This window comes from Musca vetustissima, unplaced genomic scaffold (genome assembly GCF_032173495.1).
Source record: "Musca vetustissima isolate MV318-11 ecotype Yass unplaced genomic scaffold, APGP_CSIRO_Mvet_v1 utg9752, whole genome shotgun sequence".
Taxonomy (NCBI): Eukaryota; Metazoa; Arthropoda; class Insecta; order Diptera; family Muscidae; genus Musca; species Musca vetustissima.
In genome coordinates this window covers 1-12161 of record NW_026884546.1, presented here as the reverse complement: position 1 = coordinate 12161, position 12161 = coordinate 1, and the positions used below count along the sequence as shown (strand labels likewise).

Below are 12161 nucleotides of genomic sequence, written 5' to 3'. Positions count from 1 at the left end.
TGCGGATTTTTTCTTTTTTTGTAGTTAGAAAAACATTTGAGAATTGTTTTTGTTCGCTGTGTTTATTTTTTGTACTTGACCCTGAACACCGAAATAATTGTTTCGGATTTTTCTTTCGACGGTTTTTTGAAAATTTGAAAACTATACAGGTGGTGCGGAGCTCTTTTTCGTTTCTGTTTTACATCATCATTCGATTATTAATTGCCCAAAAATTGTTTATGCTTTCAATTGATCAGGCCCACACTCACACACATATGCACACTCACACACACACACACTCTATTAGTTATCATTGATTATTGATTTCACTTTTTTATATCGGCAATAAATTCGCTAACCAGCCCAGCTATGTTGGTTCCGACCAACCAATTTGTTTGTTCTTTACACCGGCACCGCTAATTTCGAATTAAACACTTGCGAACAATTCATTCGATGGTATTTCATTACCAATTGAAAAAAAAATCTATTTGCTTGATTATTTCCTCTGGCGAATTAAAAAAACAAAAACAAATTATTCGGAAATTCGATAACTCGATGATGATGATATGTGTGCTTGGTTGCATTGCATTGTCACAGATCAGGTCTTATCAGGACCACTTCTAAAGTGATAATGTGAAGTGGATTTCAAGTTCGACAAAAAAAAAAACTTGAAAAAATATTTTAAAAAATCGACGCATATTTGGGCTCCCCGCCTTGGTTAAGGTCCCCAAAAATTAATTTCAAAAAATCCAAGCCTATTGACGGGCTCCCCGCCTTGGTTAAGGTCTCCAAAAATTAATGTTAAAAAATCCACGCCTTGGTTAAGGTCTCCAAAAATTAATTTTAAAAAATCCAAGCCTATTGACGGGCTCCCCGCCTTGGTTAAGGTCTCCAAAAATTAATGTTAAAAAATCCACGCCTTGGTTAAGGTCTCCAAATATTAATATAGGTCTCCAAAAATTAATTTTAAAAAATACATGCCTTGGTTGAGGTTTCCAAAAATTAATTGAGGTCTCCAAAAATTAATTTTAAAAAAATCCACGCCTTGTCTGAGGTCTCCAAAAATTAATTGATGACTCCAAAAATGAATTTTAAAAAATCCACGCCTTGGTTGAGGTCTCCAAAAATTAATTGAGGTCTCCAAAATTAATTGAGGTCTCCAAAATTAATTGAGGTCTCCAAAAATTAATTTTAAAAAATCCATGCCTTGGTTGAGGTCTCCAAAAATTAATTTTAAAAAATCCATGCCTTGGTTGAGGTCTCCAAAAATTAATTTTAAAAAATCCACGCCTGGGTTGAGGACTCCAAAATTAATTGAGGTCTCCAAAAATTAATTTTAAAAAATCCACGCCTTGATTGAGGTCTCCAAAAATTAATTGAGGTCTCCAAAAATTAATTTTAAAAAATCCACGCCTTGCTTGAGGTCTCCAAAATTATTGAGGTCCAAAAATTAATTTTAAAAAATCCATGCCTTGGTTGAGGTCTCCAAAATTAATTGAGGTCTCCAAAAATTAATTTTAAAAAATCCACGCCTGGGTTGAGGTCTCCAAAATTAATTGAGGTCTCCAAAAATTAATTTTAAAAAATCCACGCCTTGGTTGAGGTCTCCAAAAATTAATTGAGGTCTCCAAAAATTAATTTTAAAAAATCCACGCCTTGCTTGAGGTCTCCAAAATTAATTGAGGTCTCCAAAAATTAATTTTAAAAAATCCACGCCTTGGTTGAGGTCTCCAAAATTAATTGAGGTCTCCAAAAATTATTTGAGGTCTCCAAAAATTAATTTTAAAAAATCCACATCCAAAACGTAATTGAGGTCTCCAAAAATTAATTTTCAAAAATCCACGCCTTGGTTGAGGTCTCCAAAACATAATTGAGATCCCCAAAAATTAATTTTAAAAAATCCACGCCTTGGTTGAGGTCTCCAAAACTTAATTGAGGTCTCCAAAAATTAATTTTAAAAAATCCACGCCTTGGTTGAGGTCTCCAAAAATTAATTGAGTTCTCCAAAAATGAATTTTAAAAACTCCACACCTTGGTTGAAGTCTCCAAAAATTAACTGAAGTCTCCAAAAATTTGAAGGGCTCCAAAAATTAATTTAAAAAAAATCCACGCTTTGGTTAAGGACTTTAAAAAATATTTAAAAAAATCTTGAAACCTTTGACATTTCTTTTTATGGGTTATCTCCCTAGATATTACTTTGACTTTATCGATTTCTGATAAGATTAAATTTATTTTACAATTTTTATCTTTTGAGAACTAGTTATAGAATTTATTACCAGATGTTCTCACAAAATTAGTCGTTAACAATAAATTTAACCCTCTTAATTTTATCGAAAATCAAACATTTTTTTTGAGATAAGAAAATCTGATAGGAATTTTGTTGTGAAATAATTTTGAAATACCCATCATGTTGTGGTCTTCAGTGTCGTCGATTATTACAACAACGTCTTTATGATTTGCAGAAAACCCAATGGGACATTTCCAGATGATGACGATGATTTGGCAAATTGCAGGCCATTCTGTTTGCATTGTGGACGGCAAATCTGCAACAACAAAAAATGTATAAAGATGTCATGAACACAACCTCCAAGGTATGCATGTTGCAACATGATTACTATATTTTTATTATGTTGATTTTATTTTTCACAATTAAATTAAACCTTAATTCCTATGTCTCTAAGAAAAAAAATCTTAATTCAAAATTCCCGTTACGGCCCGTTCGAGCATTGGCTGCAGTGGTGTGGGTATCCAATTTTTAAATGAACTATCGGTTATCATACAAACATTACGATCGATATAGCAATACAGTTTACCAACACGATAAACTTGTTTGCCCAGTTCACGACGACCGGGTAGCGGGGCAAAGAGTATACCACGCTCGGCACATTTACGTGAAACCAATTCTTTAAATTCTAATTGTACAGGGGCCGCTGCCGACGACATATCCATATTCAGGAGGATCGAGGGAGGTGGTGGAGGCTGTGGTGGTGGCGGTGTATTGGTAGCCATATTGGGTTGGTTTGTAGCCTGGCCTGGTATATGGGGTACTTGATCTGTGGCACGATGCATCATTTCAAGGGCACGACGTAAATGTTCCTTAATGCTAGCCTCGCGCAGCAGGTCCTCGGAAAACATACTCTTCCAGCCGCTATACCAACGGGATATTTCTACATAATCGGGAGATTGATTTAGCCACATAACCAACACCTGCATCCATTTGGGGAAGAAGAATTTGTCCAACAGCTGGGCCATTTGACCGGGAGGTATTAATTCATGCCATTCATAGACCTGGTTCCAGGGTTCTGAAATAAAAAAAAAGTATTTTTAAGGTCTCCAAATAGGCGTGGGTTTTTTAAAAATATTTTTTAGGTCTCCAAATAGGACGTGTTTTTTTAAATATTTTTTTTCAACTTACCCAAATCCTGTTGCAGCGGATTAATAATGAATTCATTCAAAACCATCTGCAGCTTGGGTATAATATGGGTCAACAGGAACAACTGCATTTGATGTTCATCGAATGCCCCCTTCCATGGTGTCAGCATCGCCCTAGCCGAACGATCTTGTGGCAACCATGCCCTTAAAGCATTTCCTAACTTCTCACGTATTGTTGGATAGATGAACTCTTCCATTTTGTGACCCAATATGGCATTCCATGGCAATATCCAAATGTGGATGGGTACGGTATCTGTCAGTGGATCCCATTGTTTTACACCTGCACTCAAACGTGGCAGTACCAATTGTTCTAATACCGAATCCAATATCCATGAGGGGAAGAGAGGAGCCCAACAATCTAATAATGCCGCCATCGATTGATGTTGCTTGGGATCCCAAAATTCAGCACATGAGCGGAAACTTGGTATTACCCCAGCCCATATGAGGGAGGAGTATGGATCGAAAATGTTGGAGCGTTTCTCTGTCGTGTCCTCATTGTGTACCTCCAATATGGTACGCCATTTTTTAATAACATCCACATATTGGGTGGGTGACTCCAAAGGCTTCCAATCGGCTAAGTGCTGTTTAAGCAATGGGGCTATAACACCCGCCGCCAAATCATCCAACCCAAATTGTTTATATTCCGCAGCATAGTTTTGTTGTAATTCCAAGAAAATTTCTTCGGCCCGAGAAAGGCGCAAGTCTTCACCGCCGGCAGTTAGTTCATCTACCATGGAGAGAACATGATCCAGGGTATTTATGTGATTTCTTTCCAAACTAACAATTTCTTCCAGTTGTTTCTTTTCCTGCTCCAGCGCTGTGCAGCGTTCGCTGGCATTATTTTGAGCCGTATCCAAGGTAATGATATCCTGTTCGCACATATTGACAATTAGGGAGAGATTGTGCATTAGTTCGGGCAGAGCAAAGGTGGCGGTGGATTTTTTCGGTTGTGTTTCCTGCACCACAGAATCATAGAGATCTTCATCCACAACTTTTGTCTGACCGATTGCATGGTAACCGCTAAGGACACGCTTCTCCGGACCCGTCATATCGATGACAGGGACATTACCCAACTTTTTGCTGAAACGGAAAATAAGGAAACATTTAGATGAAGGTTCAACAGTGGCGAGGATTTTTTAAAAATATTTTGTAAAAGACCCGCACATGGCATAGATAAACAAATATATTTTTTGAAGGGTCCAATATTCTTACCTTATTTTATCGCCAATAATAAAATTCGAGCTCTTGCCCTTCTCCAAAACTTCTTCCACCGATTTGTAATAGTAACGTTTTGAATTTTTATCCGAACGGCACTCAGTTCCGCTCTTTTTCCATTTATTTAATTTCTCTTTGAACTCCTTTGCCTCACGGACATCCTCATCGATTTTGGGAACATGCTAAGGAAACAAAAATTCCAAAATTATATTATATTCACCCCTGGAATGTTATTCTATACTTACCCCCTTGCCACCCACACTAGCTGCCGTCTCAGGGCCATATGCTCCAATGGCACCCCTACCCTTGCGTACATGAGCCTCCACCGGTTGTGATATACCCTGCAGATCTTTACCCAAACCCATGCCCGGTTTGTAACCCATTTGCAGCAATAACTTGGCACCAATACCACGGGTATGTTGTTCCCAGGCACCAACTTTAAGATGTCCTGTTTGCTGCTGCTTGAAGCCGGACGCTTTTGATGGTGGTGGCATTCTTCGCTCTTGTTCTTCTTCTTCCGAATCTTCACTTGTATGGGGTGATTCAGCATCCATTAAGGTTGGCCGCTGACCAGCACCAAAACCCGGATGTGAATTTAATTCATCCTCTTCATCCGTAATTGGATTTTCAGCATCGTCCGAATTGCGTTCATCATCATCTGCCGATTTCTTGGATTTGTTTTTCTTGCCGGCCTGCTGTATGCCACCGGCAACAAAACTTACTGGGGCTGTATAGTCTTTGGAACGGCCGCCGGATGAGCCACCACCCAAACCCATGCGACGACGTCCTTTACGATTGCGACCCGAGGAGTTGTCTTCATCGTCATCATCATCTTTGTCACTGTCATCGGCCCAGATGCCTAGGATATTTTCAAAATATTTTAGAGATGGGTTCAGAATAGGGATTTCCTTCACTTACCATAAATGGCCTGTTGCTTGCTCTGCTTTTTACGAAAACGATTTGGATTGAATTCATTTTCCAAATCATAATCGGTTATTTCGAAACGTTCATATTCCTCATCACCCATAGTCCCTAAACGATTTTCCGTGGCTCCAGCGAAAACAAACGAGTTCTATGCACAAATATTCATTCAGTGGAACGGTGTGAAACTAGTTGCAACCATGCTACGATTCCATTGCTTTGAATGGTGGGGAAACTGAAAATAATGGACAATAAAGATGAGGGTAAAATAAAATGCACATGGAAGGCATTTGTTTACGAATAGTGGAGTAGAGAAAATACGGTGAAAATGTGAAAAATGCAAAGAAAAATAATCTGTATCAGCTGATGATATGACAACGAAGTTGGGTTATGTTATCGGCGGCAAAACTTGTTAAAATAATAAAGGTCTTTTAACCAGGATAATAAGTTAAAATTTCTTCATCAATTACAGCCTGTTTTTGTAAAATTACAAACGGACGAATTCGAGTGACTTACGACCAAACCTTTATTTATGTTTATAAATGTTTTCTGAATCAAAACAAAAATAAATGACATATTTTTCAAAACCAAGGAGTTTGGTCGTAAGTCACTCGAATTCGTTCGTTTGGAATTTTACAAAAACAGGCTATTAGTCTCTATTATTCTCAAGGTTATTGGACAGATGGTCCTCTATGTATAGGCTTTAAAAAAATCCACGATTATTGAGCAAATGGATGTCCAAAGATATACTCGAAAAATCCAAAATTATTAATCAGGGGGTCCTCCAGATATCCTTTTGAAATACCAAATTAATAATCACACAGTCCTCTATAAATAATCTTTAAAAATCTCAAATTTTTGTTCTGATAGTCATCTATAAATATTCGTTATAAAATACGAGAATAGAGGTCGAATTGTCACTAAAAATTTAATCTTTAAAAATTCCATAATTATTGTTGGGAAAGTCCTCTACAAATAATCTTAAAAAAGTCCATGCTTATTGCTTGTAAGGTCCTCTAAAATTAATATTAAAAAATCCACACCTACTGTTGAGGGGGTCCTCTAAAATTATTAGTTTAGGAAAGTCCTAAAAAAAGCTTATTGGCTTGCTAGTCCTCTAAAATTAATATGTAAAAAACCTACGCTTATTGACCTGCTAGTCCTCTAAAATTAATATGTAAAAAACCCACGCTTATTGGCCTAATAGTCCTCTAAAATTAATATGTAAAAAACCTACGCTTATTGGCCTGCTAGTCCTCTAAAATTAATATGTAAAAAACCCACGCTTATTGGCCTGATAGTCCTCTAAAATTAATATGTTAAAAACCCCTGATAGTCCTCTAAAATTAATATGTAAAAAACCCACGCTTATTGGCCTAATAGCCCTCTAAAACTAATATGTTAAAAACCCCTGATAGTCCTCTAAAATTAATATGTAAAAAACCCACGCTTATTGGCCTGATAGTCCTCTAAAATTAATATGTTAAAAACCCCTGATAGTCCTATAAAATTAATATGTAAAAAACCCACGCTTATTGGCCTGATAGTCCTCTAAAATCAATGGCTCTGATATTTCTCTAAAAATTTGTTTTAAAAACCCCCGCCTATGGTTCTGATATTTCTCTAAAAATTTGCTTTAAAAACCCCCGCCTATGGTTCTGATATTTCTCTAAAAATTTGCTTTAAAAAATCCACGCCTAAGGCTCTGATATTTCTCTAAAAATTTGCTTTAAAAAATCCACGCCTAAGGCTCTGATATTTCTCTAAAAATTTGCTTTAAAAAATCCACGCCTAAGGCTCTGATATTTCTCTAAAAATTTGCTTTAAAAAATCCACGCCTAAGGCTCTGATATTTCTCTAAAAAATTGCTTTAAAAAATCCACGCCTAAGGCTCTGATATTTCTCTAAAAATTTGCTTTAAAAAATCCACGCCTAAGGCTCTGATATTTCTCTAAAAATAAGGCTCTGATATTTCTCTAAAAATTTGCTTTAAAAAATCCACGCCTAAGGCTCTGATATTTCTCTAAAAATAAGGCTCTGATATTTCTCTAAAAATTTGCTTTAAAAAATCCACGCCTAAGGCTCTGATATTTCTCTAAAAATAAGGCTCCGATATTTCTCTAAAAATTTGCTTTAAAAAATCCACGCCTAAGGCTCTGATATTTCTCTAAAAATAAGGCTCTGATATTTCTCTAAAAATTTGCTTTAAAAAATCCACGCCTAAGGCTCTGATATTTCTCTAAAAATTTGCTTTAAAAAATCCACGCCTAAGGCTCTGATATTCCTCTAAAATTAATCTTTAAAAAATTCGCACTTTTTGTTTGGAAGGACCTCTATAAATATTCTTTAATAAATTTCCGTTTATTTTCGAGAACTTCCTCCAAAAATTTTTCTTAAAAATCCAGGCTAATTGCTTGAATCGGTCTCCAAAGTTCCAGGGGCTTTTTCTGCCATCATCTGTTGGTTATTGAGGTTATGCTTTACCCGTCTTCGTAAACAAAGAATACCTCTCGCCATTTTCTTGTAATCTTATATTTTATCACCATTCTCTCCTACCTCCCTCCATTCGTTGCATTCGGAACGTTTTTAACTTCGCTCGGTCCATTCTAATTGAGTATCATTTTTTTGTAATTTTTTGGGAAAAGTGTTGTTGGATTTTCAGATATCCTCATAGATTGTCCACCACCAAATTTCTTTATTTGCTGGAGAAAAATGAGTAGCAAACATGTTTACTCCACCACGAATTTAACCGATGTCCAACTGAAGGAGCAGGGCAATAATCTATTTTCGGCCAGGAAATATGAAGATGCCATTAATTGCTATTCCAAGTGCATTGTAAGTTACGGACAGGGGGATCCAATTCCTGGTGAACTTGATATTTTTAGAATTGTCACCTAATTCGTTTTTTAAATTAATTTTATTCCTTCCTTCCCTTTGTCTCCTAGGTCAAAAATCCCAATAATGCCACTTATTACACCAATCGGGCTTTGTGTTATCTGAAACTGAAACGTTGGGAGCTGTCCTGCCATGATTGTATGAGCGCCTTGGACATAAATCCAAATATGCTAAAGGCCCATTTCTTTTTGGGTCAGTGTTTAATGGAAGCGGAACTCTACGATGATGCCATAAAACATTTACAAAGGGGTATGTTTGTTCGGCTGTGTGTGTGTGTGGGTCGATGTTTTGGAATTATTAATAATCTTTGTGTTGTTTTTTTAATATTTACGTTCGCAAGCCTTCGATTTGTCCAAAGAAAAGAAGCAAAACTATGGCGATGATATAACGTCCCAGTTACGTTTGGCCCGCAAGAAACGTTGGAACGTGTTGGAGGAGAAGAGGATTTGTCAGGAAATTGAATTGCAAAGCTATATTAATAGGTATGGAAGAGGACCTTTCGAAGAAGAGGCATGGATTTTTAAAGAATGTTTTTAGAGGACCTTTAGAAGAAGAGGCGTGGATTTTTAAAGAATATTTATAGAGGACCTTTCGAAGAAGAGGCGTGGATTTTTAAAGAATATTTTTAGAGGACCTATCGAAGAAGAGGCGTAGATTTTTTAAAGAATATTTATAGAGGACCTTTCGAAGAAGAGGCGTAGATTTTTTAAAGAATATTTATAGAGGACCTTTCGAAGAAGAGGCGTAGATTTTTTAAAGAATATTTATGGAGGACCTTTCGAAGAAGAGGCGTAGATTTTTTAAAGAATATTTATAGAGGACCTTTCGAAGAAGAGGCGTAGATTTTTTAAAGAATATTTATAGAGGACCTTTCGAAGAAGAGGCGTGGATTTTTAAAGAATATTTTTAGAGCCATCTAAATTTTATAATCACAATTTTTAGAGGACCATCCGACCTAGAAGTCTGAATTTTTGATCAATATTTATAGAAGAAGTCTGCATTTTTTAATGACTATTTATAGAGGATTATCTGACAAAGAAGTCTGAATTTTTATTCAATATTTATAGGGGGCCATTTGACCAAGAAGCCTAATTTTTTTAATGACTATTTATAGAGGACAATCTGACCGAGAAGACGAAGTTTTTTACTGACTATTTTTAGAGGACCATTTGACGAAGAAGTATGAATTTTTAATGACTATTTTTTGATGATATTCTGACCAAGAAGTCGGAATTTTTGAGTGACCATTTATAGAGGATCATCTTACAAAAATTATGAATTTTTTAAAGACTACTTATAGAGGATCATCCTGACTTTTTAATACATTATCCTTGCATTTATTTTTTTCTCAATTAATTCCCTAAAGGTTAATCAAAGAGGACATGGAAAATCGCTTGGCCAAACTGAAACTTGATGACAATACCAGTGAAGATCAATTAAAGGAGAAACAACAGGAAATTGAACAAGAATGTGTAAGCAAGAATAAAATGCCATTCAGATGCAATATTTTCTCAATTTAATTTTCAATTTTTTTTCATTTCATTTAGGATGACCATATCAAGGAGTTAAATAATATATTTGCCAAAGTCGATGAACGTCGAAGGGTAGAGCATTTTATTTAAAAATTAAATTCAATCAAAAAAATAATTAATTTTTGCATTTCCTTACAGAAACGTGAGGTGCCCGATTATTTGTGTGGTAAAATAAGTTTTGAAATTTTAACCGATCCCGTTATAACACCATCTGGCATTACCTATGAACGTAAAGATATTGAGGAGCATTTGCAACGTGTGGGACACTTTGATCCGGTCACACGTGTCAAATTAACACCCGACCAATTAATACCGAATTATACCATGAAAGAAGTTGTCGATGCTTTTATTGCGGAAAATGAATGGGCATTGGAATATTAGATGTTTGGAATTTTTTTTAGAAATTGAAAATTTGGAAGCAAAAAAGAAAAATCACCTAGTATTATAGTTATATAATTTTTAATGCATATTTTTTCGCCTTCTTATTGTAATTTCTATATATTCTTTGATTTTTTTAAATGATGGTTTAGATATATTCTTTAAGTTAATTGTACAGAGTTCTTGGTTCACCATCCGGTCGTAATTTGTGCATATAAATATAGTATATATGTATGTAGGTGTGTTCTTTTTTTAAAATTGATTTCCTTATCATATCGAATCCACTGATTATTATTCCTCTTCTAACTGTTGACTGGTTTTAAATACATATACATATAAATAGATATCCTTTAGATAAATAAGTAATGAAGAAAATAAAGATAAACATTTATTTCGAAAAAATATAATGGGGATTTAAAGAATATTTTTATGGGACCTACCCAGCAATGAATGTAATTTTTTTTAGAGGACCTTCCCAAAGAGAAATGTGGATTTTTTGTAGCAAATTTTTAGAGAAATATCAGAGCCTTAGGTGTGGGTTTTTTAAAGCAAATTTTTAGTGAAATATCCGTGCCTTAGGTGTGGATTTTGTAAAGCAATTTTTTAGAGAAATATTAGAGCCTTAGGTGTGGATTTTTTAAAGCAAATTTTTAGAGAAATATCAGAGCCTTAAGTGGGGATTTTTTTAAGCAAATTTTTGGAGAAATATCAGAGCCTTAAGTGTGGATTTTTTAAAGCAAATTTTTAGAGAAATATCATAGCCTTAGTTGTGGATTTTTTAAAGCAAAATTTTAGAGAAATATCAGAGCCTTAGGTGTGGAATTTTTAAAGAATGCATTTAGAGGAATATCACAGCCTTAGGCTTTAAAGCAAATGCTCAGATAAATATCAGAGCCTTAGGCGTGGATTTTTTAAAGCAAATTTTTAGAGAAATATCACAGCCTTAGGCGTGGCATTTTTAAAGAATACTTTTAGAGGAATATCACAGCCTTAGGCGTGGCATTTTTAAAGAATACTTTTAGAGGAATATCACAGCCTTAGGCGTGGCATTTTTAAAGAATACTTTTAGAGGAATATCACAGCCTTAGGCGAGCCTTAGGTGGATTTAAAGCAATTTTTAGGGGACTAGCAGACCAATAAGCGTGGATTTTTTAAAGAATATTTTAGAGTACCTTCCCAACAATAACCATGGATTTTTTAAAGAATATTTTTAGGGTACTAGCAGACCAATAAGCGTGGATTTTTTAAAGAATATTTTTTGAGGACCTTCCCAAGAAGAATCCTCGATTTTTTAAAGAATATTTTTAGGGGACCAGCAGACCAATAAGCGTGGATTTCTTAAAGAAAATTTTTAGAGGACCTTCCCAAAAAGAACCCACGATTTTTTAAAGAATAGTTTTAGAGGACCTTCCCAAGACTATCCTTTTAGAGGACTATCAGACCAATAAGTGTGGATTTTTCAAAGAATATTTTTAGAGAACTATCTGACTAATAAGAGTGGTTTTTTAAAGAATATATTTAAAAGACTCTCAGACTAATCAGTTCGGTTTTTAAAACGAATATTTTTAAGGGTCTATCAGACCAATCAGCTCGGTTTTTAAAACGAATATCTTTAAGGGACTATCAGACCAATCAGCTCAGCTTTTAAAACGAATATCTTTAAGGGACTATCAGACCAATCAGCTCGGTTTTAAAACGAATATCTTTAAGGGACTATCAGACCAATCAGATTGGCTTGTAAAACGAATATTGTTAAGGGACTATCAGAACAATCAGCTCGGCTTTTAAGGCGAATAAATTTAAAGGACT

General features: G+C 35.2%; 2 protein-coding genes across 2 annotated transcripts; one reads left to right on the top strand and one right to left on the bottom strand.

Moving 5' to 3' along the window:
• Positions 1-2670: 2670 nt before the first annotated feature.
• Positions 2671-5653, bottom strand: LOC133331522 (septin-interacting protein 1). Its single transcript, XM_061539907.1, has 5 exons — positions 5545-5653; positions 4872-5485; positions 4624-4808; positions 3395-4491; positions 2671-3281 (listed from the first exon to the last, which is right to left on the bottom strand). The coding sequence occupies exons 1-5, from the start codon at positions 5651-5653 to the stop codon at positions 2671-2673; spliced, it is 2616 nt and encodes an 871-aa protein (XP_061395891.1).
• Positions 5654-8259: 2606 nt separating this feature from the next.
• Positions 8260-10360, top strand: LOC133331519 (E3 ubiquitin-protein ligase CHIP-like). Its single transcript, XM_061539905.1, has 6 exons — positions 8260-8382; positions 8493-8691; positions 8783-8924; positions 9809-9914; positions 9990-10046; positions 10113-10360. The coding sequence occupies exons 1-6, from the start codon at positions 8260-8262 to the stop codon at positions 10353-10355; spliced, it is 870 nt and encodes a 289-aa protein (XP_061395889.1). The 3' UTR covers positions 10356-10360.
• The last annotated feature ends 1801 nt before the right edge of the window (positions 10361-12161 follow it).